At 63.1% G+C, this 27,622-nt stretch overlaps 1 protein-coding gene across 1 annotated transcript in view; it reads right to left on the bottom strand.

Annotated features, from left to right (window-relative positions):
- Positions 1–944: 944 nt before the first annotated feature.
- IQGAP3 (IQ motif containing GTPase activating protein 3) overlaps positions 945–27,622 on the bottom strand; it is a 33,804-nt gene continuing 7,126 nt past the window's right edge. Inside the window, exons 5-38 of the mRNA XM_047704016.1 lie at positions 26,324–26,400; positions 25,384–25,451; positions 25,181–25,294; positions 24,820–24,998; positions 24,352–24,430; positions 23,712–23,875; positions 23,224–23,311; positions 21,492–21,655; positions 20,165–20,322; positions 18,899–19,014; positions 18,633–18,796; positions 17,093–17,183; positions 16,109–16,276; positions 15,880–16,019; positions 15,626–15,796; positions 12,815–12,898; positions 12,580–12,651; positions 12,411–12,480; positions 10,954–11,162; positions 10,270–10,422; positions 9,902–10,065; positions 9,345–9,569; positions 8,489–8,629; positions 7,672–7,756; positions 7,083–7,315; positions 6,681–6,813; positions 6,486–6,588; positions 5,840–5,966; positions 4,954–5,041; positions 4,241–4,453; positions 3,658–3,824; positions 3,121–3,222; positions 2,657–2,765; positions 945–1,916 (exon numbers count right to left, since the gene is read on the bottom strand). Coding sequence (XP_047559972.1) covers positions 1,803–1,916; positions 2,657–2,765; positions 3,121–3,222; positions 3,658–3,824; positions 4,241–4,453; positions 4,954–5,041; positions 5,840–5,966; positions 6,486–6,588; positions 6,681–6,813; positions 7,083–7,315; positions 7,672–7,756; positions 8,489–8,629; positions 9,345–9,569; positions 9,902–10,065; positions 10,270–10,422; positions 10,954–11,162; positions 12,411–12,480; positions 12,580–12,651; positions 12,815–12,898; positions 15,626–15,796; positions 15,880–16,019; positions 16,109–16,276; positions 17,093–17,183; positions 18,633–18,796; positions 18,899–19,014; positions 20,165–20,322; positions 21,492–21,655; positions 23,224–23,311; positions 23,712–23,875; positions 24,352–24,430; positions 24,820–24,998; positions 25,181–25,294; positions 25,384–25,451; positions 26,324–26,400 — 4,533 coding nt within the window. The 3' untranslated portion in view covers positions 945–1,802. The remainder of the gene's footprint in view (positions 1,917–2,656; positions 2,766–3,120; positions 3,223–3,657; positions 3,825–4,240; positions 4,454–4,953; positions 5,042–5,839; positions 5,967–6,485; positions 6,589–6,680; positions 6,814–7,082; positions 7,316–7,671; positions 7,757–8,488; positions 8,630–9,344; positions 9,570–9,901; positions 10,066–10,269; positions 10,423–10,953; positions 11,163–12,410; positions 12,481–12,579; positions 12,652–12,814; positions 12,899–15,625; positions 15,797–15,879; positions 16,020–16,108; positions 16,277–17,092; positions 17,184–18,632; positions 18,797–18,898; positions 19,015–20,164; positions 20,323–21,491; positions 21,656–23,223; positions 23,312–23,711; positions 23,876–24,351; positions 24,431–24,819; positions 24,999–25,180; positions 25,295–25,383; positions 25,452–26,323; positions 26,401–27,622) is intronic.

Below are 27,622 nucleotides of genomic sequence, written 5' to 3'. Positions count from 1 at the left end.
TGTCAATGCAGACGGAGCAGGCCCAAGGTTAAAGGCCTGCTCTGCCCCTTACTGCCTGTTGCCGTGTTGGTGGGTCACCCAGACCTCAGGGCCTCAGTTCCAAAGGGAGCCGCGGCTTGCCTTCGTGGGCTTGCTGTGAAGAGTGAGTGCGTATGAACACCCCGGGCACGACAGGCCCTCAAGGACAGCAGCTGCTGTGACGGTCCAGTTCCCAGCGTGGGTGGCGGAGGCCAGGTGATCGCTGCGGGGCGTCTCAGAGGGACGGTGCTGGAGCCATTGGTGGAGGGTGAGACTTTCAGTGACGACTGCTCATGGGTGGAATCCGGACCCATGGTGTGTCCCTGTCACCCAGAACAAGGCAGTACTTGAAGTCTCTGCCATGACATGTCACGGAAGGAGAGGACACGACGGTGAGACAGATCTGAGTGGCAGGCAGGCCGCAGCAGGCAAAGTTGGGGCTGTCCGCTAGAGGCTTCTAGGGGTTCGGAGGTCAGGGCAGGTGTCTCTGTACCATCCCCTCCTCCCCAGACTCTGCCCCTCTCCTGAGAGCAGGGAGGCAGGAAGCGGGGCTTTGGTCATGCAGAGGGGATTTGATCAGAGTGCGGAAGCTAGACACTAAGTTGCTGTGGCGAGACCGGGAGGAGAACCTGCTGGACGAGTGTGCAGAGCGGGCGGGGTGGAACTTGGACCCGCTTCTCCTCCTCTAGGCTTTAGCCTGCAGAGGGCGGCCACCGCGCTTCTGAACCTGAGCCTGCCTGCCTTCCTCCTCTCTGTCCCCCGGGGGAGCGGCCAGAGGCGGAAAGGCCACAGCTCCGGAAGCTTTCCGGAGCGCAGGCTGGCGGAGTGGGCCCACGCGGGAGGGACCCCGCGCGCTCAGGGGAGAGCTGTCCCAGGACTCGGGGGCCTGCTCCCCACGAGATGAATGAAGCCAAGCGCTAACAGCAGTGGTGGGATGACGGCTGCTTTTATTCAAGTGACATCGGGAGCAGAGGGACAGGAAGTCGGCTGGACGGGGGCAAGAATGCAGGTGGACTGAAACTGCCCAGAAGAGTCAGCTCTCAGGGGCCGGAGCCCCGAGGGGGTGAGACGCCCCTTGTACCGTCGGAAGTGGATGGACGGAGTCTTCAACGTGCAGGGCGCCCTTCCTGCCTCTGACCCAAGGCACCCCAACCGACAGGGCACGAGGCACTGGCGGGACTGTTGGTGCGGATATGGGGAACAACTCCTCTGAGGTCAGAAAAGGGCCAGAATTAAAACTATGATTAATGCCGCATGGTGAGGCAGGTGTGGGCCAGGGTAGAAGAAATATTCGAGGTGCAGAGAACAGACCTTCCACGGAGGAATGAGAGCGGAGGTTGCCGGGGGGCCATCAGGCCACCACGGGTGTCCTGGGAGCGAGGGACAGGGGCAGGAGGGAGCGGGTGCCTGGCGGGGCTGTGCAGGGAGAAGGGAGGCGGAGGGAACTGGGCCCACAGCAGCGTGTCATACTGGGGTGACCACGGTGAGGCAGCAGCAGAGGAGGGACCAGAGGCCAGCCCAAGCAAAGGGCAGGTCCCAACTTCATGCCCTCCTGTGGGGAGACAAGGGGTCTGGGACTTATCAGCCACACAGCCAGACTCTGGGGCGAGGCTCCAGTTAGCTGTTAGCAGGAGACCCTAGCTGTGGCCAGGTAGTCAAGCTCCTCCCAGTGGGGGGAGGGGTGGGACCCTGGAGCTCAGCCCATCCTGAGCCCTGGGGTCTGTAGGGAAGTGTACAGTGAGTTGAGTGTCAAGACAAGCACTGAGCAGGGGAAGAGGCCTTGGTCACTGCCGCAGAAGTTTCTTGTTGAGAAGGAAGATGAGGAGGTTGACATTGACCTTGGCCTTGTTGAAGAGTTTCATAACAGCTACACCTTCATACTGGAGCTGCAGGAGGTCCTGGGGAGAGGGCATTGGGGGGCAGGGGTGAGGGCTCCTGGCGGTGGCCGTCTCTGGAAAGCTCTCAGCCTGGAGCCTCCCACGTCCATGCAGCGGCCCTGACCACCGAGACCCCACTTCACAGAGCAGGACACCAAGGGCAAGAGAGGACAGTGACTTAACGAAATGTGAACTCAAGCACAAAGGCTTGAAATCAGTTTTCTTGTTCAAAAGGCCAAAGAGTGGGGCACCTGAGTGGTTCAGTCCTTAAGCATCTGCCTTTAGCTCAGGTCATGATCCCAGGGTCCTAGGATCGAGCCCCACATCGGGCTCCTTGCTCGGTGGGGAGTCTGCTTCTCCTCGGCCTGCTGCTCCCCCTGCCTGTGCTCTCTCTCTCTGTCTCAAATAAATAAAAATCTTAAAAAAAAACACTGCTTCCCTGAGTGCTGGCCTGTGACAGCTTCTTCCACATCAGCCTCTGAGCCTGTAGAATCGGGATAAGGCCCTGGGGCCGGGCACGGGGTGCAGGGGGCAGGGACACGGGCCGGGGCTTTGGGTACCCGTCCTGCTCTGACCTCACCAGCCCGCGGGCAGTCTGCTGCTTGGCAGTGGGCTCTGTGTCAGAGCCTGGGGGCAGAGGGGCTTGGGCTGCGAGCTCCTCAGCCTTCCGCTCAGGAACAGAGGGTACCGACTGGCTGATGTCCTCTGAGGCCTAGGGAAGGGCTGTGGGCCAACCCCCAAGCCCAGCAGGCGGCCCTCACCTGGTAGTGAAGCTGAAACCGCTCCATGTCCACGCCCAGGAACTTGGCGTTCACTTCGAACTTGCCCGCCTCGTCTCCAGGGGTGATGTCGAAGATCACGTTTCGGAAGCTGTCGGGGACAGGATTTGACACGGGGACTCGGTGCCTCTTTCCAGGACCCCAACCCTGGTCTTCCTCCCTCCGAGGCACGGCCAGACAGCACTGTGTGTCCCTGAGCCCAGACCTCCCCGCGGTGCTCCCGCTGTCTTCCCTGTTCACCACGCCACGGACCTGCCATCGGCCTGGCCCTGTCAGATGCTCCTCCAGGAAGCACCCCCAGCACCCCGGGCCTCGGGCTGTCTCAGACTGTGCTGGGCCACATCCGCTGGCCTTAGTTTCCTGCCTGGAGGTGTCGGGTCTCCCCATTGCCCCCAGAGCCCCTCCTCCCTCCCCGCGCTGGAGCACAGCTGGGGTCGGACACATACTGAGAGGTGGGAAGATCCTCGATTTCCACCAGGACACCCTTCTCCAGCAGCTGGGCGGCGGTGTAACGGAGGGCCGGCCGCTTCTTCCCTTTCCCAGAGCTCCTGATTCAAAAAGGCCACAGAGAATTCATCTATGCACCAGAGACACTCGTCCTCTGGGTCTGCGGGAAGGACAGCAGGGCCCGAGGACCCTCCCTGGTGGAGGACAAAGGCCTGCACTTAAGCCCAAGCCCACACGAGACAGGGATCCTGCTGTCCTGGGAAGGTGGTTCTTTCAAAGCTGGTGGAAGGGGAGCACCTGGGGGGCTCAGTCGGCGAAAAGTCTGCCTTGGGCTCAAGTCATAATCCCAGGGTCCTGGGATCGAGTCCCACATTGGGCTCCCTCTCCCTCCCGCTAATGCTCATTCTCTCTCAGATAAATAAATAATTTTTAAAATCTTAAAAAAGAAAAAAAAGATTCAGAGCTGGTGGAATGGGGCAAAGGTCACATAGGGGTGAGAGGTCACAGGTGGGCTTCGGCCCGCAGGTGGTGCCTACGTGCAGCGGGGGGCCAGCTGGTCCAGGCAGGCCCGGATGTACTGGCTGTAGTAGTCGCCTTGCTCCTCATAGAAGGTGGTCTTGGCGTCCAGGCCCTGGAGCGTGGCCTGCAGCTTCCCCAGCTCTGCCTTCCGCCGCTGCCGGTGCCGGCGCTGGTTGCGGATGTCCTGGGGTTGGGGGACAGGAGAGCTCAGGCCCTGAGCGAGCCCAGGGCATTCCCGGAGAGCGTCTTCAGGAGAAGCATGGAGAGGCCGATTTTACAGCTGCTTCTCCCAGGAGGAGGGCCGGCTCAAGGACTCCAGCCCAAACCCTCAAGGGACCGGCGCGGAGGAGTAACTGTTCCAAGGCTCCGTTTTGTCGTGAAAGAGAGCTGCAGCAATGGTCCTCTCCCTGAGACCTTCCCGTCAGAAAGGACCCTGCAGGGATGTGTTGGTCTCCCCTAGCTGGTGACAGTTTGGGGTGGCACTTGCTGAGCACCTGAGCACCCACCCGGCCCCGCCCACTCCATGCCCCACCCAGCGCCCCAACCTTGCCTGCCCCTGCTCCCACCCACCCCAGCCGGACCCCAGTCCTGGGCCACTACCTTGGCCAGTCCGTCCACCAGACCCTGGTAGCCGTCGCGGGCACTGACCAGCCCCAGGCTCTCCAGTCGGCGCAGGTTCCGCAGGACGCGCCGCCGCTTGTCGGCCAGAGGCAGGAGGGCGTGTGCGCTCAGCGAGCGGTGCCGTCGCAGGGACTCCGGGGTCTGGCTCTCGCACGCCTGCCGCTCGCACGTCAGCTGCTTGTGGGCCGCTTCCTGGGAGGACAGAGGAGCTGGAGGGACCTAGGAGGTTCCGCCATTCCGGCCCCCCGCCCTGGCCGACCCCAGCTTCAGGGAGTGGGGGTAGGCGGAGCAGGTGGCTGGGGACTGAAAAGCCACGGGCGGCATCACAGACACAAACGGGCCTGTGGTCATTGTGGGGGACCCGCATGGACGCCACAGCAGGAAGTGTTGTGGACGCACGCTGGTGGCCACCTCCCAGTACTGCGATGGCTCCCCAGTGTTCGTGGGTGTTCCTGTCCTCTGTCCCGTGTTTTGGAACAAGCCTCTACCTGCTCGCAGGCCTCAACTTTTCCCTGGGAAGCCCTGGCTTAGTCCTTCCTGCTGCTGGACCAACCGGACCTCCACATGCTCACGACCCCCCTCCAGGCCATCCCTGGTGTCTGCTTGGGGCGGGCTGGGGGCGGGTCCTGGGGAGGGATGGACAGGGCTGGAGGCCGGGCAACACCCATCACGTGAGCAGCCAGGCCACGCACCTGCTCTGCGGTCACAGGGAGGGACAGCATCTCCTCTAGGGAGTCCCCAGGCTGGAACTGCATGATGTCCGCCAGCATCTGTTTGGTGCTGCAGGAGGTGAGGGGAAGAGGGGAGGGACAGGGTCAGGTTTGGACAAGGGGCTGGCCGGGAGCTGAGAGGGACGGGACCCTGCCCTGTGCTGTGGCTGCCAGGGACACTTGAGAGGTCCGGAGGGCGAACGAGGAAGGAGACACCAAGGGGGGCTGAGGCTCTGCGTGAGCACGCACGGAGCTGCCTCGCCCCTGCACTCTGCGGATGAGCCCCTCCCTCCCACAGATGGTCTTCCTGAGTCCCGAGGCTGAAGGACATGCTTTGTCCTCTGGGAGCCCCTCCCCAGCTCCAATGTCCCTCCTGCTGACGGCCGCCTCCCTCCTGGCGGCTCTGGCCGTGCTCTCGCCTGGCCCCACCCTGCTAGGCCTTCGCCCACTGCCCGCCTCACTGGTTTACTGGGCAGTCGGGTGAGGGGAGGCTCCTCTTCTGCCCGGACGGCCAGCTGGCCCTACCGGGATCCCGCCCCGCTCACAGAACCGGGGATGGGAAGTTCCAGGTCCCTCTCCTGACCCTCACTTCCGGCAGGCCACCTGTCCTGCGTGTAAAGACGGGAAACTATCTCCAACCTCACGGTTGCCCCTCAGATCAGAAGCTCACACGTGAAGAGCGACAACATGCCAGTGTCATGTGCTACCCACACCCCAAGTGTCCCCCGGCCTCCAGCCAAAGCCCAGAAAAGCATGACACGGAGGCCTGGGGAGGGCAGTGTCAGGCAGGTCTCAGTGAGAGCTGCCCCAGGACAAGAGCCCGTGGAAGACCGTGGAGGGCCCGAGGCAGCAGCCGGCGCTCCCTCACCTCAGAAGCAGGCTCTGGGCACTGGTGTCACTGGCGTCCGTCTCCACCCCTTCAAACTTGTTGGCAAGTGTCAGGGACACCTCCAGCTTGGCTGGGTCCTCATTCCCAGTGGCGGCCACGCCCTCCCCTGTGGTAGGGGCAGGGATGAGACCCACAGCCAGGCCTGCCACCTCCCCCAGGCACCCCTGCACCAGGAGAGTCGTGTCCACACTGCCGATAGCAGCACCCATGGGAGGGCTGCCAGCCAGAGCTCAGCCTCGGACCAACACCTGAGCCTGGGGCCTTGAGCTCCCTACTCTCAATCTGTCACCACCCCAACCCTGACCTGGAACTTCTCTCTCATTCCAAATCTCCTGTAGGAGAAACCCTTAGAGACTCCAAACACACCCACAGCCATTCCCATCTGTCTCACGCAATTTAATAAGCCATTTACACGATGGCACTGGGTCCCCCACCGTCTGTCCCCTTTCTTCCTATTAGCCCGTGTCCCCATGTCCATCTAAAGAAGAGGGGGGCATGTGCAGACTGGCTTCCCAGCACACGGCCCCAACGTAACCAGAACTCCAGACAGGCATACTCACTGGCCTGTGTCCTCCCTCCGGGCCCCCAGCTGGCACCCCGCTCCCTGGCCCAGCACCGCACGCACCGATGAGGTCAGAGACGGTGGGCAGCTCCCCGAGGTCCTCCAGGAGCTCATGCAAGGGGTCGCAGTGCTCGGGGGCGACCCAGTCCTGGTGCTCTAGCAGCAGCTGCGGGTCGGGGCACGTCAAAAGATGCAGGCTGAGCCGGGCCTTCCTCGAGAGCCAGCCCACCCTCCAGCGGCCCCCGGCAGCGGCCTCACCCTGTGCGTGTTGAGCAGCTCCCCAACGGTGATGTACACCACGGGCTTGGCCACGGCCACCATGTCTGAGTACTCGTCCCTCGCAAAGCGCTCCTCTGGCTCTGGGACCCGGCAGGCTCGGCACACGAACCTCCTATCTCCAGAAGAAGGGTGTGGGAGGGGTGAGGTGGGGCGGGCAGCACCCCTCGTGCCCTGTCTGTTCCCCCTGCAGTGCCTGACAGGCCCCCTACCCTGCCCCTCCAGCCCCCCGGGCAGACCCCCCAACAATCCACCCTCCGGCTTTCTGACTGCACGCCGCCCCCCGCGCGGCGCCTCCCCAAGGCCCTCAGAGAGGCAGGGGGGCGTGACAGAAAGCGAGAGGAGGAGGAGGGGACAGGAGGGACGGGGTGTCAGGACCCAGACCTGAACTTGATGTGGGTGTCCTGTAGGTAGTCATTCAAGGCCCGCAGATGGCGGCTCGGCCCGGAGAAGGCCTTGCCCGCGGCAGTGTGCTGCAGGACCTGAGCCACGGCCCCAAGCGTGTGGCGCTGGGAGGGGGTCAGGGCGCCGCCCGCTGCCACGGCCACGACGTCGAAGGCGTCGGGGGCCACAACAGCTGGGTTCAGGAAGCGGTAGTACAGGAGGTTCCCAACCACCTGAAGGCAGAGGAAACCATCCCAGGGACGGCCCAGGGTCAGCCTTGGCGCCCCCGTCCTATTACCCAGCTCCTGTGGCTGGGGGGAACCTCCCGGGCCAACCCCATCATGTTGCACAGAACACCCGGTCGAGGTCGAAACATGAGCGGAGCCTGACCAGAACCCAGACCTCCAGCCCGCCCTGCTCGCTCACGGCGCGGCTGCCCGCACACCAGCCAGCAGAGGGCCGCGCAGGAGGTCGTCCCGCTGGGACTTTCAGAGCAGAGTTTTCTGTTCTTTCATCTCCGGCCTGGGGCTCACAGACCCCAGGAGGACAAAGGAGAGCGCTGGAGCCTCGGGGGGCAGATGGTACTTGCCTTGTAGACCTCGTCGTCCGAGGCGGCAGGAAACCTCTCTGTCAGAGTGGTCTGCAGGACCTTGGCCACATACCGCATCCCATACCTGGGGACAAAGTGGGCATGCACTGTGTTCCCACCGTCCCCACCAGAGCCCGACACACAAGACTGCTGCCTCCTTACTTGCCCAGGCGAGGTGCACTGGCCCCCTGCTCTCCACGGCCAGCTCCCTGCCACCCTTCGGGTCAGTACCCAGCACCCACTAAGCTGGTGTGCAGGCTTCGGGCCGGCCCAAGGGCCCTGGCTGTGCCTCTCTCCAGTGTCCCCTGGAAACACCCTGGAGCCCGGGATTTGGCCTGCCATCCCCCACAGAGGCCCCTTCAGCATGTCCCCTGGGCACCCTGTCCCAGGACAGCCTGGGAGGCTTGGAGGTGGCAGAACCCCTGGGAGGGGCCGAGCGGGGGCTGGAAGCAAGACCTCAGGGGAAGCAGAGATCAGAGGAGGGGCTCCGGTCCTGCCTCCACCAGACACCGTGAACCAGCAGCTCGTACAAGTCCCTTCCCTGCGGCTCTGCGCCCTCCCGGCCCCCCGCTCTGGAAAACGGACGTGAGCATTCCCGCCCTCTCTCTAGCTCAGGGTTTTTGAGAGACTCTAATGCAATGACGTCTGTGGAAGGAGTATGTGATGCGATGGTGACACCCAGACATGCTAGACTTGGTTGTCACGATTCCTGTCACGGACAGGCCACCTATAGACGCAATCCCCTTCCTTCTCCCATCCCAGAGCTCAGGACACAGGCATGGGGCTCCCAGGGGCCTGGCGGGGCTGAGGCACGTACGGAATGTGCTCCACAGATGACATGATGGCTGCCAGGAACCTGTCGGTCAGGGCAAGGAGGCTGCGGAGGGAGAGGTCCAGCCGCCGCTGGACCTCGGGGTGGCTCAAGGCCTGCTCTGGGGTGACATCGTAGGGGAGGTGGCTGTGGGCAGAGAGCCAAGGTGTCAGCCAGAGCCCCTCCCGCAGCCTCTCCTCCCGAAGCCCGCCCCCTCCAGCTCTTCACCTAACAACAGGACCCCCCCACATGCACACACACACACACGCACGCACGCACGCACACACTAGGGCAGCCCAGGCCAGAACAAGAGAAAGGTGTTGGAGGGAACGGAGCAACCTGGGAGGAAGGTAAAGAAGGAAGAGGGGCCGGTGGGGGTGGGTGAGCATAGGACAGATGGACACACCATGGCGTGTGGAGGCCCCCTCGGGGGAGGTGGCGGCCACAGTGGGCCTGCATCTTGTCTTCCGCGGCTGGGACAACGGGAAGATGACCCACGAGCCCATGCACCACAGGACAAGCCACCGGCCCGGGCTGCTCCTTGGCGGCCCCACTCTCTGGGGACCGGGCACCTGAGCACCGGCCTTGTGTCCAGGGCCAACCCAGCTCTCGCTGCCTTAGGGGTCTATTCATCGGGAACGTGACTATCCAGCCATGCCCCATCAATAAGGAGTCCAGGCCCGACTCCTGGCCCGTCGGACGCATCGTCTGCGAGGACATGGCAATGGGCACACTCGCACACTCCTGTGTTCACCCTGGGTCCCGCGTACCAGGTCCGTGTTAATTCCCGGGGGTGGGGGGGCTGCTCATCTCACCCGACGGGGCCACGGGCCCAGGGGGCTCCCCCTCAGCTGTGGCTCACCTGCGCTGTCCGGTCTGGGCCTCGCTTTGGTTGACCCAAGTCTTGTAGAGGTGAACGGGGTCTGTGTGGACACTCAGCGTCTTGTCCCCCAGCACGTCCTGGATGACCCGGCCCAGGATCTCCCGCAGGGCACTCTGGCCGCGCCCGTTCCGGTAGAACCTCACCACCAGCCTCACCACCATGGGGTCGCCGGTCACCATGTCCTGGGGCCGCTCTACCTTTGACCTGCGGTCCGAGAGGTCACGGAAGCTGGACCCTGCCTCCGCGTAGGACCAACAGCTGCGTTTCCTCTCTAGGAAGCCTACTGAGGGGTGTGTGCCCCGAAGGCAGGTCCCAGCAGCTGGGGCTCAGCCCGCAGGCTGACCCTCCACCCGCGCTCCCTCCTCCACACTGTCCTGGGAGACGGCCTCTGGGCGCTCCTAGGAGGCTGAGAAGAGAGTCTCCCGATTCTGTTCCTACCCTCCAGCCTCTGTGGGTCCTCAGTGGGCGGAGGGGCCCGCAGGCCAGAGCGGCATCTCAGTCCTTCCCCTCGCCGTCCTCCGCACGTGGGAGCCTACCTGATCTCCTCCTGCAGTGCCGTCTTGAACAGCTGCAGCAGCAGGTAGGCCTCGCGGCGGCTGGAGGCGTAGTTGTAGAGGCTGAAGACCACGGACTCCACGAACTTGGTGGTTTTGCTCTGCGGCATGTGGAAGATGAGCCTGGCCAGGTAGATGGGCTGAGTCTGCAAGCAAGAGGGCGGCGGGTGGCTGACGAGGCCCCCAGAGGACTAGTGAGAGAATCAGGCAAGGCTCTCTGCCGGGAGCTCCCTCGGAGGACGGACGGGAGGCGGCGGTCCCTGTCTCTGGGGCCACGGCACTAGGGCTGGGAAGAGGACCACGCGCACAGGAAGGCCTCGAGGCCCCAGGCCCTCGGGGCTGCTGCGCACCTGCAGCAGGTAGAGGAGGTGCTGGTAAGCTTCCAGCTTCTGCCTCATCTCTTTGTTCAGTGACTTCAGCCCCCGCGGCCTGTCCAGCGCCATCAGGCCCGCCAGCTGCTCCTTGTTCTTCTTGGTCAGATTCCTGCAGTGGGAGACCAGCTCCTGCGGGCGCGGCGCGGCCGCACAGGGCGGAGCAGACGGTCAGCAGCGGCCCCTCGAAGAGCCGGGCCTTTCTGCTGCTGGAGACATTCATGGCAGGAGCGAGACAGAAACGGTGCTGGGGTGCAGAGGGCCCCAGGCCTCGGTCACCCCATCACCTCAGCTGGCTCCTCCAGCCTCACAGGGGTCCCTGCAGAGATCGGGGCTGCCAGGCCCCCACGTCACGTCTGTGGGTTTTCGCTACTCTGTCTCCCGAGCCGGAGCATGTGCTCCTCCTCGTCGCCGCATGTCTGCAGGCTCGTGTGTCGCTCCACGCTGCCCGGGCAAGGTGCACGGCACTCTCCCCGCTCCCCAGGGAGGAGGCAGACTTGGAGAGGATGCAGGCAGCCTGCACCCATCACAAGGAAGCAGCAGGAAGAGCTGAAAGCGCTCTCCTTTCACACCAGGGCTCTGTCTGCCCGGTCTCCTGCCCCCACCCGCCCCAGAAAGGCAGGGCACACAGGACACGCCGGCGGCAGTGGGCCGGCCCCCCACCTGCAGGGTGACCTGGTTCTTCACCAGCAGGCCGATCTTGATGTCCATGAGGTTGAGGTCCTGCTGGAGCTGCTGATTGGACCGGATCTTCCGAACCACTTCCTCCTGGAGCTTCAGCAGCTCAGCCTCTGCCAGGAAGTCCTCCTGGCTTTGATTCAGGAGGTGGGCAAATCTGCACACCACACGGAGAGGTGGATGGGCTGCGTGCACTGGCAGGAAGGGAAGAGGCATCAGGACCAGCCGTGCCCTCCCTGAGATGTCCTCGCCAGCCCCCCGCATATTACCAGCCCTTGGTCCCCATCCTGCTTGAGGCCAACAGGCCCCCAACGCCCAGCCCTTTTCTAACTGGTTCTGCTTGTGGCCAGGGGTAGAGGGCTGCCTCAAACCAGTCCTGTCCCCAAGCTCCCTGGGTGATAGCCAGTATGATGGAACAGGAGTCTGGGGCCCACGCCAAGGACTTCCTGCCCCTAGGTTGGAGGCCTAGCCCCCTCGGATGAGCTCCTAGTCCCATTTGCTCCTCAGATCGGCCAAGCATCCACAGTCAGGGAGGGACTGGCGGCACCCCGCAGGCATGACAGGCTCGGGCAGTAAAGGACATGGGGCCAGTGTCGTGCATTCTACCTGAAGGCCAGAAGTGTCGCCTCAGGCCTGGAAGGGAAAGGGCCCACACCTCCCAGAACCCAAGGGCCAGAGGCTGAGTTAGAAGTAGACCCTGGGATCACCTCACAAAGAGGAGGACCTCCATGGTTGGGCTTCTGTGCTTTAAGAACAGGAGCCAAGAGCGGCCCAGAAGCACCTGTGAGAGGGTTTAGATGTGCACCCCTCTCGGGGGACCAAGGGGGCAGGACAAGGTCCCAGCACGGCACAAGGCTGTGTGCATGCAGGGTCATGGAGGGCCGGGGCTGGGGGATCTCTGGGCCTCACAAGAAGGCAAAGTGCACGGAGGCGGGAAGTCTAGCAGGAGACCTTTCCCTTGTTTGCTTTGGTGGCAGCCACAGGAAGACATCTGAAGCCTGGGACAGCAAGCACCTGCCAAGGGGAGACTTCTCCATGACTAGGCCATCTCTGGGGTGGGCGGGGGCTTTGGCGACAGGCCCTGTTCGAGGATTCCTGCACAGACTTCTCGTAACTTCTCTTTCCCTGCTATGCGACCCCGGGAGGGATATCTAGACCTGCCCGGCTCTGGGGAAATTCCTGTCTCTCCCTCCAAACTGGGGGATTCCTAAAGGCAGAGCCCATGTCCTCACTCCCCACGCACCCTGGATCCAGAGAAATGCTCAAGGTTGGGGCATCAGCTGTCGGTGAGGAGGGGGCTGAGGAAGGACAGACTTCTCCAAAGCCCAGTGTGTAAGCCGTGGGGAGGCATGACCTCTGCCCTGCTGACTACTGGAAGCCGGGCGCTCGCAGACAGAGGGAGCATGGGCAGATCAGCGATCAGAGGGGACCAGGTCACATACCTAACGTCCTGTAGTCATCGCGGGCTTTCTGTGCGCGGAAAAACGCCTGGATCTTCACGATGGACTCAACCTACCATGAGTGCAGGTGGAGAAAGGCTTGCCGGCTGCCCTCGCCCAGGTCCTCTGGCTGAAGGCTGGGCACGGGGACAGGGCAGCAGAGAACACTCACATTCTTCTGGAAGAATCCCAGACGCCTCTGGTATCGCCTCCGAGCTGCCCATGCCCGGGCCCAGGCCTGGATCTGAGGACACACGCCACTCAGAACCACAGGCTCAGGGCCGGCCCTCGGACCCAGACCAGGACCCGGGCCAGCCCCCGCCATCTCCAGAGGCCGCGAGGCGACCGCCGATTATCTGAGGGCCCTTCGGGACATGGGAACCCCTGCCCAGCCCAGCAGCGGCTACCTTGATGACAGCATCCAAGTGGGCTCTGAAATACCGCAGCCGCTCCAGGTGCGCCCGCCGCTGTCTGTACCCCCGCCAGTGCGCCTGTCAGGGCAGGAGAGGGGCGCCCCGCTGGTCCCTGCGGCAGGGCAGGAGAGGGGGCGCCCCGCTGGTCCCTGTGGCAGGGCAGGAGAGGGGGCGCCCCCGCTGGTCCCTGCGGTGACAGGCCATCCCAGGGAGCGGGGGCTGGGGGAGGCGGAGGGGAAACCAGCCCTGTTCTGAGAACAGCTACCTTCACGGGACAGACATCTGCGCCAGCCCAGCTCACGCTCTGCCACCCCCCCGGGTCCCAGCACACACGTGTGCACGTGCAAACACACACACATGTGCACGCACAAACACAGACACACACGATCGACCCCACGCACTGTCACAGAAACCCAACTGGAAGACACAGGTGAACAAAGTCTATGGCACCTTCTCTAGAGCATGCACCGTGTCCCCCAGAGGCACTCACGCGCGGGCTGGGGGGACACGTGGAGCAGGGACAGAGACGTACGCAGGGGCAGAGTGAGGCACCCCACCTCTGCCGATGCCATGTGGGCCACTCGCGACCCTTGTTCACTCCGTGCACCATGCCAGCACCCCACTCCGCCTCCGCCAGCCTGCCCGCCCAGTTACTCACTGTCCAGCGGCGAACTGGCCCTGGTGGGTCTGCCGGGAGGGGCTGGGATGACCAGCTCCTCTGGGAACCATACGCTCTCCAGTCCCTAAAGCACAAACCTGGCGGCTCCCTTCCCGCTTCGGGCCACTCCCTTTTCCCCCGCAGCTTGTGTGAGGCCTGCCTGAGCCTCCCGAAGCCCTTGACCACCAGACCCATGTGACTCTCAGCCGGCTCCTTCCTTCCTCAGTGACTCCAGCCACTTCAAACATCACACTTTCTTCTGGACGTGCAGGGGACACTCTGTCCTGAACCCGTTTAGGCCCCTGACCCCTACGTCCTGACATCCTTCCTGTCTGTCAGGGCCCACGGGAAAACTTCTCCAGGGTGCTCAGGCCCCAGACGATCCTCCCGCACAGACACAGCCGTGGGCTGGTGTGTTTGAGTGTCCCCTTCCGTCCAGCTGTCCTCCCCTCCCTTCCTACATACAGCTCGGCTGACCGCAGTCCACCCCCATGGCTGACCCCATCGCTCTGCTGGGACAGGATGCAAAAGGGCTGGTGCGGCCCGAGAAGGTGGCTGTCCAGCCTGGAGCTTGGAGGCCAGGAAGCTCCCCCCACCCCCGCCCGAGCCTTTGCTCAGCACCGGTTCTTCTCCCTCTCCAGGTCCAGCTGTCCCTCTAAGGGGACCCCTCTTGGCTCTTCCCCCTTAGACAAGAGGCCTCCCAGTCTGGACCAGTCAGAAGTCAGGACCTGACCTGTGGGCTCGGCCAGGCTCAGAGCTTCCGGGAGCCCCACTTCTGCCTCTTCCTTCCCTACGGCTGGAGCACAGGTGGCCTGAGGCTCCGGGCCACCGCTCCCTTTCCCCGTCTCCCAGGACCCAGGCCAGAGACCGCACAGCCCCAGTGTTCGTGGCACACATGCCCTCTGACCCCATCCCCTCTCCCACTGTCACTGTGGCTTTTTGGCTCTGTAGTATGCGTGGGAAATTCCAGTCCAGGCTCAGGAGGGAGGAATCCCTGCGATCAGACCGCTAAATGCTAATTACTAAGGTTCTGTACGGAGTCCCGGGACCGGCGCCCTGCAATTCAACACCTTCCAATGGCCGCTGCCCACGAGGCTCCCTGAGCTCAGGGCCCCGGGTACTTTCCCGCTGAGCCCGCACAATCGACATGCGAGGTGGGGACCTCGCTGTGAACAAGAAATGGTGTTAGAGTGGCCTTAAGAGAGGTGCCCATGGTTGTATGACCCACAAGCGGGAGGACCAGGAGGCCAAGTCCAGCCTCTGACTCTAAAGGCTGAGCCCACAGTTGCTACCCCACACGTGCTGGTTCGTCTTCGATGGCCCCCCACCCCCAGGCTCTCAGGGCTGCCCTTGTGTCCCCGCCGCCATGGCACCTAACGTCAGCTGTGCTCCAGGTCCTGCCAGAGGAGCTGTGGTCACTCATCTGTCCCACCCGTCTCCTGCCCAGCCCGGCACAGGGGGCATCCTTGTGGACCGGACGTGCAGACGTCGTCAATAAAGGACCTTTGCACTGTGCACACCTTCACGCAACCTGCGGGTCCCATCTACCTGAGGTCTCTGCTCAGCTCCATCTTTCCTGGCTTGTAAAACAGGCAGGCCTGAGGCCCACCTTTCCCATTATGTGTAGGTCCTGCCCCGCGGCCGCACTGGACCAGCCACAGGGCTAGCTGGAGAGAAAGACATAGCTCTTCCCCTCGGGGCTGGCCCACCCGGTCCTGCTTACCCACCTCGGGAAGCCCTCGTGTCTTGGACCTCGACAGCTTGCTAAATCTCACTCCCACCACCCACACAGAGGCGACAAGCCGCTCTTGCCCTGGGGACAGCGACGGTGACAATAAGTGCCTGCCAGCCAGGCGCCACTCGGATGCTTTCGCAACAACCCTACATGGAGGCGCTCCAGCGTCCACGTGCCCATTCTGCAGCTGGGAAAACTGGGCGACTGCGAGCACCTGTGCAGGTCACCCGGTGACCTGTGGTGGGGCTGGGATTCAAACCCAGGCAGTCCAGGCTCCTGACAGCATGCTCGTAACCCCTCCCGCTCTGAGGCCAGAAGATCATCCCCCTCTACTCAGCAGAAAGCAAACAGGAGGAAACCCGAGGCTCAGATAAGCCCACCCCTGACAATGTCAGAGGCCACAGCCGGCCACCTGGATCTTGATGACGGCCGGCAGCCAGGTCCTCAGAAAGCGCGAGCGCTCTGCAAACTCCTGCCGGACCAGGAAGCCCCGCAGGCGGGCCTGGAGCTGGACGACGAAGCCGACGTTGGCCTTCCAGAGCTGCTGGCGGTCATGTGCTGTGGTGACCTTGGTGACGGCTGACTGCAGGCAGGAGAGAAAGCCTGTGGCACCCAGCAGGGGGGAGCCCCCTCCCCGCCTCCCTCCCCCGCAGGGCCTCTGCCAACCTGGATCTCCTCCCGAGTCAGGTGGGACGTGTTCAGGCCACAGCCGGAGGGTGGCTCCCAGGTCCCCTGCAAGGTCTGCAGGTGGAAGTAGTAGGCGGAGCCGTCCTTCATGCCATGTCGGACCCAGAGCGCCGGGCCTCCTGAGCAGAAGCCAAATGAGGAAGGAGAGGAGGCTCGGAGGGGGCAGTGGGGCAGGCGGAGACACGGAGGCTGAGGCTGCAGCCGTTACCTGAGTGCCTCTTCTTTGCCATGGCGCCTTCCAAGACCCGCTGGTAGCTGTCAGCACAGTTGGGAACCACCCCTCGGAGGGCCACGGCAGGGTTCCTTAACACCCGCTCCGTCTGACCTGCTTTGCCTTCTCTGATGGCCTGATTGATGGCGGCCACACCAAGAGCCACTGACCGGGATATCGGGAGTGAGTGGTTTGTCCTTACCCCTTCCCCAAGTCCCTCCCACGGGGCCCTTGTCCTGTCCATTCAGAAAAGGGGGACACAAGCCCCATCTGATGAAAGGAAAAGGGAACACCCAAGCATGGAGGCAGACACACATGAGCACAGCAGCATGCAGCTGCGCCTGAAGGAAAAGGGAGCAATCAAGGAAGGCTTCCTGGAGAAGGCAGCATGGGGCCGGCTGGGGCTGGGTAAAAGGACAGCTCCAAGTCTCTAGTACAGAAGCTCAAAGGCAGAATGCAGGCAGAGAACCTCAGGACAGTTTCTTCAGAAGAAAATAAAATGCAAGAAGTACAACACCTGCCTTTGTGTAATTCCAGACAGACAGATGGACAGAGGGACACCAGACACTACCAGCTCCCACAGCAGAATGCCAGTGTCTTTCCGATCCTGCCTACTTGTCCTCAAAGCCAGTTCTCCCTTCCCCCCACGACCAGAGCCGACAGTGGGACCCCAAACTCCAGTTACCAGCACAGGACAGGATGGACCTCTGGCCACCACCCGACTTCCCGTGCTCACGCTTTGGGGGCGAGGACCCCTGGAAGGTGTGGACGGAGGCACATGCGGACTATGGGTTCTCAGCCCCCAAGAATTTCCTGCCCAGCTGCGGGTAGGAGACCTATTGTCCAGGCCAAGCACCGAGGCCCTACTCTAGTTCTGGCCCGCATCCCCAGAGAGGTTGAAAGGAAGAGGGGGTGAGTGGGGAGCCCACATCCCACCCCCAGCCCTCCCCTGTGCTCTTGTGGGGCGCGTGGCCCACATACTTCTTTGCGCAGCGTCTGTGTCCTGGTTGGCTCTCACCACCTCCTGGCGGATCTCTTCCAGCCACAGCAGTGCTCCAGGGTCCCCCGTCGCCTGGGAAGTTGAGATGGGAAAGGTGAGAGCCCGGGCCAGCCACCCCAGGGCCTAGGCTCAGCTGCATGAGGACCAAAATCCAGGCAAGGCGGCAGGAGCCCCAGGAACAGGGGTGCCCACCTCTTCCACCCACCACGAGCCGGTGCGCCCCTGGTGCTTCCTGGGGCAGCTGCCAGGCTTGGAAGGCTCTTTCCCGGCCTGCGTTCGGGCTGGCCAAGCTTCAGCCAGGCCGCAGCACTCCCAGAACCCTCGGGAGCCCTCAGTGTCCTCTGCCCTCTGAGCAGCACATGTACCCGCCCTGGTGCCCAGCACGGCCAGGGAAAGCCCACACCAGAGGCGTTCCCTTCCTGGCCCTGCTCCCCATTCACCTGTGCCGCATGCACACCTTCTCAGGCCAACCCTGACCCTGACCCTGACCACCAGCCCATCCCGTCCGTTCTGGCTCTGAAACCGGAAAATGGTGCTACTGCACCAGGCAGTGGCCAGGTTCGTGTGACCACAGGCTCACTCAGCCACACGGTCAGGCTGGAACCCCCCAACCCCCGTGCCTCACCCAACCCCAATCCCAGACTCTGCTCCCTCCCAATGCCCCTTGTTAGCAGAGAGAACTTTCTAAACAGACATGTGCGCGAGCACTATGTTCCAGGCAGGCTTCTAAACCGCTTTCTCGGGGCGCCCGGGGGGCTCAGTCAGCTGAGCATCTGCCTTTGGCTCAAGTCATGATCCTGAGGTCCTGGGATCGAGCCACAGGTCAGACTCCCTGCTCAGTGGGAAGCCTGCTTCCCTCTGCCCCTGCTCATGTGCTCGTTCTCTCTCAAATAAATAAATAAAATCATAAAAAAAAAAAAAAGTAAAGGACTTTCTTCGGAACCTATATTTGTCAGGCACACAAACAACGTTCGGCAGAGAAGATCCCGACCCGTCCTTAGCCAGCACCCACCATGCTGCTCACCGAAAGCCCTAACCCGGCCAGAAGTTTCCTATCACCAAACGCTCACAGGCGTGGAACGGACACACAGGGCCGGCCGCCTGGAAGCAGACCCAGGCAGTCCAGCAGGCAGGCCCAGCCCTCGGCTGCTCCGGACGGCCGTGGCTCAGGGTGCCACACGCTCAGAACCCATTCCAGAAGGCACGGAGGGAGCACCAGGGCACGTGGTGTTTTACGCACCAACAAGCAGAGCTTAGACCAGGGAGTGCAGCCTGGCTGTCCGGCCCCCAGGCCTGGGCCCTTGCCACTCAGCAGGCCCCACCACTCTGCATGCTGGCAGCTGAAGCTCGGGCCAGGGCCCAGCCCGACGGCCACCTTCCCGCATGGTCCCTCCTGGCCTCCCCCTCAGAAGGGACTGTCTCATCACACGGGGCTCTCCTAAGGTGCAGCCCAGGCACAGCTCTACCCACAGGGGAGGCCCTTCCCGCTCTGGGGACAGACTCAGCCCACTCAGACCTCACCTGGGCCTTCTGCCTCTTGGCTGCCACGAGAAGGAGATGGTACCGAGGGGCGACAGGAAGGCTGATGTCGTCCAGGCCAGCCGAGGGAAGCAGGAGCGCAGACAGGGTCTTCTCGGGGCTGCCCTGGTCCAGAGCCTCGTTGATGAGGCTGACGGCAAGGACCTCTAGGAAGGAGAGATCCAGGTGGGCCGAGGACTCAGACTCACGGGAAGGGATGGTAAGCTGCCCGCGCCAAGCTGCCTCCACCTGCCCGGGATTCCACTCACGGTCAGTCTCTTCCTGGACCTGGGCGTTGACCCGGTGCACGGTGGCCTGCAGGTCGTTCCAGCTCAGGACGGCCCCGGCCAGCACTCGGCGCAGCTCCGCCAGACCATCAAAGTAACTGGCAGCAGGCACGGGAGGGGAGAGCCGCAGGGGCAGTGTCAGCCAGGGGTGAGGGCACTTCCGGGCACTGCTCGGCCTCCCTCGCAGGCTCCGGACTCCCTTCCCACCTTGCGGGTCGCGCTTTCAAAGCCCCTGTGCTGCCTCCTCCAGGACTCCCACACGCCTGAGCCTCCCACCGCTGGGGCTCCACACCCCTATCCTGAGCTCCTGGCTTGAGATGCCAGAGCCTAAGTGACTCCCCGGAGTCCACCTGCAGCCCGGGAACGCCTGGTGAGCTCCCGAAACCCAGCCCGAGCCGTTCAGCCTATGCCGCGCAGTCCTGCCCACTTCGGCCGACATGCGCTCCAGCCTCTGAGGACAAAGATCGCGGCGTCCCATCCGACCACACTCTGTCTCACAGCCCACATCCACACACAACCCTATCCCGTCTCATCCCCTTCAAGAACAGATTCCCAACCAGTCTCCCCTCGCCACTTCCACGGTCACTGCCCTCGAACAGGCGTCCCCACCCACGCTGGAGGCTGTCTGCTTGTGGCGTCCAACCCGGGGCCGTCCTCAGCCCAGCAGCCAAGGCGAGCCGGCAATCGTAGCTCAGACCGCCCCCTCCAGGCCACCCCCCACCCCCACCATGGCTTCCTTCCCGCTGAGAGGGAAAGTCAAGGCCACAGTGTGGCCTCTACATCCCCGCCCTAGTCGCCGCTCTCTCTCCTCGCGCTACCCTGCCGTGCCAAGCACACGTCCAGCCCTGGGCCTGTGCAATGACAAACACAGTCAGAGGCCCTGAGGGCTCTCTCAAAGTCCCCTTGCCAATGGGGCCTCCCGTAACCCCCACATGTCCCCACCAGTCACCCCCTCGGCCAGTCTGGGTCTGGCCACGGCTCCTCCTCCCTTTCGTCCCGCCATGTTGGGTGGATGAGAGCAGGAATTTGGTTCTGTTCTTTGCTCTTCCAGTACCTTGGCTTGGAAGCACAGAACATGCTGGAAGCGGGGAGGACTGAGCCCCACTCCCAGGACAGCAGGGGCTGAGGAGCCCGAACAGACCCAGGGAGGGGCCGGGCGAGAGCAGGGCAGCGCCGAAGGCGGGTCTCCAGCAGAGCTGAGGCTCGCCTCCACCCCTGCCCTCGGCCACAGGGTTCAACCTCTCTCACCGCTGAGCGTTCTCTCCTTCCACCTCGGCCAGGCCGCTGGCGGGGTTCACCAGACTGCTCCAGAAGCCACCGACGTCCCCGGCCTCCAGGGCCTGGTTGATCAGGACCACAGCTGACAGCATCTCCACCGCCACGAAGAGCTCCTCGTGGCCTAGCTCCTGTAACAGGGGAGTGCCGAGTCCCAAGGGACTGGTGAAGGCTTGGGGCCATGGCCAGCCCGCCCTCGAGGCATCCCTGCACCCCAGTCTCTGACCCAAGTCCCAGCGGCCTCATAGTCACGGAAGCTAAACCCAGCCCCCAGGTTCCAGGGCCCACGCTCAACCATGAGCCCACGGGCTTCCTGGTGGTTCCTAGCAAGCACCAGAAAGCTCGCAAGGCTCCAGGGGATAGAGAGGGACAAAGAGGCCCCAGTCCCACTCAGTGGCCCCGGCTTCTCCTCCTTTCCAAACCCTGGTGTGTGCTGATCCCCATGTCTGGGGCACCGTGCGGTCTCCCCACAGGGCAGACTCCCGCCAAGGAGAATCTCAGCCACGGAGGTCACAGGCCAGGCTCACGGCTGACGTGTGCGGCGACTCTAAGCCTCGTGACAATCCCATGTACTAAACACACTACTGCTTCTGTGTCGTTATATGAACTCAGGGGCAGACAAGGAGCTCACTTGCCCGAGGGCCCACGCAAGGATGCACAGAGTTGGAAGTTACCTCCCACTCTGGTGTCCATGACCCGGGGCCCAGGGCTTTCTTTACCTCCCGCACACCTCCTACTGCAGCCTCCAAAGTGGCCACGACCAGGGTCATGCTCTGAACTTCGTGTCGCAGGTCTGACTCTGCACTGGGCTCTTTTCTTCCAGGAAGCCTTTCCAGACTCACTCCCAGTGCTTCTCCCTCCATTTCCTAGTCTGAAGTCCTCCACCCCGACATCATCCCCTTCTCCCTGCCTGGGACTGTCTGGACCTCGGGTACATTCCAGCTCCCCCTGGGACTGGGGAGTCTCTGCATAAGACCACCCTGCTGTGGGAGGAGCTGTTTGCACAGGGGTGGGGGCTGCCAGACAGAGGGGTGAGCCATGGGGGCCTCCACGCATTTGCGCTCACTCCTGCACGGCCGGCTGCAGCTGTGGTGGGAGCTGTATCAGCCTCTGCGTCTCACTCTCCTCATCTCTAAAATGGAAACCTTAGCCGGTGGGGTTCTCGTATTGCATGTGTGTAGAGCAGCGTCTGCTCAGGGGTCCTAGCGCCTAGGGTCAGCTCAACACGCAGGGATGGCGGCCCACCTCCCTCCCGGAGCCCACCAAGGGTGCTCTGCTGGGGGTGTGGTCTGGGGCTCACCCCGCCCCGCTGCTGCTGGAGCGCCCTTAGCTCCTGCTGGTACACGGCCGGGGCGCCGGGGCACACAGGAGGCAGCTGAGCTTCCGGGCACATCAGCTCCTCCACGATGGCAGCCGCTGCTCCCCGCTGGATGGCTCTGTTGATCCTGCGCACGGCCTGGAGCACTGCAGGGGAGGAGGGGGAGGGCTGCGCAGTCTGGGCACCCAGGGCCCGGCCCCCTCTCCCAGCTAACTGGCTCCTGCTGGGGTCTCAGAGGCAGAACGGCTGGACAACTACTCTTCAAAGTTCTGCCTCAGGTTGCCTGGGTGCTATGGCCACCAGAGCGTCTGACTCTGGGGTTTGGCTCAGGTCACAATCTCAGGGTCCTGAGCTGCAGCCCCGGGTCGGCGCTCAGTGGGGCGGCTGCTTGGGATTCTCTCCCGCTGCCCCTCCCCTGCCACGCACAAGGGCACACACACACACTCACTCAAATAAGCCTTTAAAAAAAAAAGGCACAATTGTTCTGCCTTCCGCTCTGTTCAAAATAAGCATCAAAGCGTTTTGGAGGAAGACGTGCGCGGAGTCAGAAGAAGCCACTTGTCCGGTCCAGAGACGGGCACCGTGGCAGGTAAGGGAGGGCCGCCTCTGTGAGGACGGCGGGGACGGCGGGGCGGGACTGGCGGGAGGCCAGACAACGGGCTCTGGGGGCCAAATCAAGCCGACAGCACAGAGGGATGGGCAACCAGCGCCACAGTGGACCCGTTTGGGCCGCAAAGGGCCGCAGTTAAGCCTGAAGGGGTCGGAGGGCATCCGTGGGGTCTCGAACAGCAGGATTTGGAAAATGCCAGGCAGGTCTAGGCCCTGGCATCAAGGAGGCGGGTCTGTGGCGAGAAACGAGGGTATGAAGACCAGCCACCCTGCGTCAGCACCGCCTTCCGTCCCCCAGGGCCCCGGCCGTCAGGGAGCACGAAGTAGCGGAGGCCGCGCTGGACGCTGTCGCCCGCCCATCGTGGTGACTGTGCAGAAACGAAACCCGGACAACCAGAGGTCCGGCGGTGGGGCAGGCTGTGCTGCCCGGGAAGAGCAGGCTGTCTGGGTAGCTAGACTGGGCGGATGAGAAGGGAGGGGAGAACCGCAGGCCTCATCTCCCCGGCCGAGCGCGTGGGACTGAGGGCTAGGCCGTCGCGCACGTGGCAGAGCCCAGGAAGGCCTGCGGCATCCAGCAAAGACATGAGCAGCTGGCCCGCACATCGGCAGCGGACGAGCGAGCGACTGCAACGAGCGGCCAGGCCAGCGGGTGGTGCCCGCAGCTGTGACAGGCCTGGTGGCCTCGGGCTGCAGCTCAGGCCTGTGCCCTGCCTCCTCTCGCTCCTGCGGTGGGCGGGCTGACCCCCGGGAGAGATATGGTCACCAACACACTCCTCTAATAAACAATTATATTCGTACGCAGGGTTTTTAAGGGGAACTGAGTGGGATCATGAGTTTCTCTCTAACCTGGGAAATCGCTACACAGAAGCCAAAGGCCTCAAGCAGGTTGAAAGTGGCCCCACGCAGGGGAAGTGCCCTGCAGAGGGCTGCCTGGCCCGGACCCCGCCCCGCAGCATGGGTCATCAGGACCCCCAAGGCCTTCAGGAGCCTAGCTGTCGCATGCCTCCGGGCAGCCCCGATGGGCGGGGATGGGGAGAGGCCCCATCAGCACCAGTCTGCGTGGCCCTACACAGAAGCCAGGAAGGCCTGGCCGGAGGCGACTTACTGGCTTGCTCCTGGTCACCCTTCATGTTGGCTGCAGCCACACCAGCTTGGACCTCTTCCTTTTCCAGAAGCTCCAGTAGGCCCAGCTCCTGGGGAGGGGAAGGGGCGAAGCAGAGGGGAGCCCCGGGCATGAACTCCCACAGATGCCGCCAGCCCCGGCTCCCCGCAGCGCCCGACTCCCCTGCCGCGAGCCTCTGCATCCTCGTGTCCAGCAGGCACCAACAGACCCACCCAGACGCTGGGCAGAGCACCAGCAGCCGTGGAGATGACATCGCCAAGCTGAGGTCCCCCTCAGCAACAGGGGAGCCTATCACTGCCCGTCGGCTGCCTCTGGGTCCCCCCAGTCAGTTTAGGCCCGTAAGCTTTGGGGTGATGTAATCATTTGCACACATACTTGGCCCTGCCTGAACACCAGCAGGTGACAGAGGCGGGGCCTAAGGAAGACACCCACCCCGTACCCCACAGCCAACAGCAGGCAGTGGGCCTGACCTGTGCTTTCTGTTCTCTGTCTGAGCTTAGCTGTTCCAAGTACCAGCCAGCAAAGTCTCTCCTGAGCCCTCGCAGGGCCAGCGCCGGGTCCAGAAGGGCCTCCAGCAAGGCCTCAGGGTTCTGTCTCTCTAGGGCATCATCAACAGCTTCTAGAGCCTCATGGACTGCAAAAGACCAAGACAACACAGCGGACAACATGTGAAAGCCCAGCCCTATTCTTCCCGCCGCCCTAGAGCCCCCTCACCCTGCCCCAGCCCCAAACCCTCAGCGGGATCTTCCCACCGCACCCCCCCAAACAGGCGGAGGCCCCCTCTGTCCCCAGGCTTCCAGCAGCCCCTCCTGCCCCCCCAATCCATTCCTCACACCTCCTTCTCGGGAGGGAGCCTGACCCAGAGCCGGAAGGCCTGCCCTCGCCTCGGCCCTCCCCATGGATCTCTATCCAAACACAAGCACCCCCGATGGGGCGCAGCTCTGGGCACAGAGGCCTCACAACAGGACACACGCTGCTTCTTGGCATGGATCTTTCTCTTTTTCCCTGAGACATGAGGGCCGCCGGCCCAAGCAAAAGCCACCCCCAAACCGCCCAATACAAGGGCTCAGCCCGAGAGCACCCCAAGGCCTCTGGACCCACTTCTCTCACCATTGACGTGGTTGATGTTGCCTTGAATCTCAGCCTGAGTCAGGAAGCAGTCATACACGTCCCAGCTCTCTCCGCCCTCCTGCACCGAGAGTGAGGCCTGGGACCCCGGCCTCGTCTTCTCCTCCTCCTCCCCCCATCTGTACCTCTTTCCTCCCGCAGGGGCCTTCCCCAAGGGCAGTCTGGTCAGAAGTCTGGGGAACCCAGGGCTTCAGGCCCGCCTTTGGCATCTCCTGTCGGTCTCATCCAGTTCTACGTCCCCGTCTCAGCCCACCCCAAACCCAGAACCCCCTCCTGCCTTCTCCTCTCAGTCCTCATCATTCTCCCCGGTGCCTCTCCTGTTTCTCGACAATAACCCACAAGCAACACTTTCTCTCAGCTACTCTGGGGCGTGGGACAGGACCCCAGGAGTCCTGTCCACTGCGGGGCTCCTGGGCTGCCTGGCTCTCGGAGCCCGAGGCTGCTCCTTACGCGGGTCTGGGCACTGGCGGCCTTCTCTGCCTTGGCCTGGGCCAGCAGCTCCTGGTAGATGGCCGCCAGAGGCTCTCGGAGATTCCCCAGCAGGGCGCTGGGGTTCTGCAAGGCCGCCAGGGTGTCCTCAACCACCCCCCGCTCCACTGCCTCGTTGATGGCGAGGACGGCGGCGTGGACTGGGAGGGGTGAGGGAACAAGGTCAGGAGGCCAGCCGCAGCCGCTCTAGTATCATTCCCCTCCCCCGCCCGGCAGGCCTGGCAGCCTCCCACCCATGAGAGGCACCCAGAATCCATCTGAGGCCCAGAGGCTCCCCGTTCCCATGGAGCCCGCCCCTTGCAGGCCAGAGCCCGGCCCCTACCTGCAGCCTGGTCCACCGACAGCTCACTGGCCAGGATGCCCCCAATCCTGCTGAAGGCCGGCAGCTGGAGGCCGTACTTGGCCAGCTCAGCGGCCATGTTGCTGAGCTCCTCGGCTGCGAAGACACCACAGAAGCCTTTCCTCAGGGCCAGAGCCCCCTCAAGACCCTCCCATGCAGGCGGCTGGGGAAGGAGCTGGGCTCACCTGAGAACTTCACTTTCCCATACAGATCATGGATCTGCGGGGCCAGTCCCAGCCGGAAGAGGAAGAGACTGGAAAAGAAGGAAAGGCGTTGGGCCCTATTTATGTTGGTGTGCTGGATGCGTGGGTCTGTGTGAGATCCACAGGGACCCCGACGTGGGGACCAAGGCTCCCTGGTCCACAGGGAGTGAGGTTACTGGAAGCAAGCCCAAGACAAGTGCTGCAGAAGAGAAATGGGATGGTGGAGAGGTCGGGGGGATCAGGACTTCCCAGAGAAGGGCGCATGGCTGTAGCAGTCAGTGTTCAGAGATGGGACATGGTAAGCCGAGACCCGCAGGCCCGGGCACGCGGACGTGGGAAATGAAGTCAGGAGGAGGCGACAAGGCAGACCCGGGGATGGGTCGGTCACTTTAGGATTTAGGATTTAGCCACTGGTTGCTAATGGCTGGCCGTGGGTAGAGCCAGACAGCGGTCACCACTCACGCTAAGTGACTCGCCTGCGACGCTCTTGATGGGGCCTGTTTTGATTCCTCTGGGCCCTGGTCACCAGCGGAAGACCCTTCCCTGTTGCCCTTTTCCTTCACCCCACGAATCACACACACAAACGTGTCGTGGATGCACACGAACAGCATCTGGGGGCCTCAGTGGGTGAAGCGTCTGCCCTCCGCTCAGGTCATGATCTCAGGGTCCTGGGATCGAGTCCCGAGTCAGGCTCCCTGCTCCACGGGGAGTCCGCTTCTCCCTCTATGCCCCCCCCAATTGTGCGCATGCTCTCTCTCTCCAGTAAAAAGATGCACTCATAAACCTAGATGCAACCACAGACATCTACAGTCTCCCCCTCCTGAGACGCGCTCCTGTGGCCGACCCACCCTCCTTCCTGCTCCCACATCTGCAGCTGCATCGACTGGGAGGAAACAGAGGATGAGAGCTCAGTGCCCCTCACCTGAGCGCGTGGATGCAGTAGATCGCCCGGGGCATGTTCTTCTTGTCATAGATGTCTGTGGTCTCCGGGAGGAAGGTCTGCGGGAGAAGCCAGCTGGTTATAGCCATCAGAAACACCACTACATCAGCCACAGAGAGAGGGACGAGGAACGGTGTCCTCTCCCACCCGGCTGTGTGCTCCTCTGTGGCCTGTGACTTCTAGGCCCGTCTCCCCGGCCATTTACAGCCAGCGCTGTACCTACACACTCAGCATTAGAGAAAGGCCCTGGGGCCACATATTGAACCAAGGCCCAGCCACAGTCACAGCCCTGGGCTCACTAGACACAGGCAGGTCTCTCAAGGTTGTAGGACGCCGGCCATATCCTCCAGGAGAATGAGGCCCCCTATGCGTCCTAGAGACACAGTGAGACTGTTCTCCTGGCCTTGGACTCTCGCCAGATAAGCGGCCATGCTCCCGCAGAGGCCCAAGGAGGCACACGCCGTCAAGGACCATGATGGGGCAGGGAACTCACCCCTGTCTCTAAGCCAGAGGCCTCTGAGCAGTTCGGGGGCCCCTCAAAGAACCGAGTCCTTGGAGCATGGCGTCCCATGCCCCCTGGGGACTGCTGAGGTCTAACCCCAAAACCTCTTGGCCACTTGAGATTCCTGGGGACCTCACTGTGTTCCCGCCTCACTGAGGACAGATGCCTCAGTTTCCCCTGCCTCCCACTGAGCCTTTCTTTGCTGCCGCCTCCTTGTCTCCCAGTTCCCCGGAGGAAGACATACACGGTGGAGTCCCGCGGTGCCCTAATGCGCCCAGTTCTCTACTATTTGCAGAGGGAACCACGCAGACCACCCAGTCCTCCTGACAACTGTCCAGGGTGGGTCCAGGGGGGCCACCATGCCCCTTTACAGTCAAGAAACATGTAAGGTCCGAAGAGCTCGAGGAACACTCAGCACGTGTCCGGCGGGGGTCTAGGGGCTAGGCTTCCGAGTCCACCCCCAAGGGACGTGGCCTGTGGTGTGGCCTCGCTTGTCGACCTGGGAAGAAGCCTGGCTCCCGTGAGCCCATCTCCAGCAGCATATGGGGGCCTCACCCACTAGTGGGGACCCTGCAGCTGGGGTAAGGGAGCCTCCATCTCCCTCCACTTGCCTCACCCGAGGGAAGGAGAGGCAGCGCCAGGTGGCATGGTTGAGAGACAGGCAGCCGCCATCGAAACCCTCCGATCAGGTTCACTCAGGAGAGGAACGAGGCGGGGGTTGAAGGGTCCCGGGGGACGAAGCATGCACACAGGGGGTGGGGGTTAGTGGGGGGCAAAGA

Source organism: Lutra lutra, chromosome 15 (assembly GCF_902655055.1).
Source record: "Lutra lutra chromosome 15, mLutLut1.2, whole genome shotgun sequence".
In the NCBI taxonomy this organism is placed as follows: Eukaryota; Metazoa; Chordata; class Mammalia; order Carnivora; family Mustelidae; genus Lutra; species Lutra lutra.
This window is presented reverse-complemented; position numbering and strand designations above follow the sequence as displayed.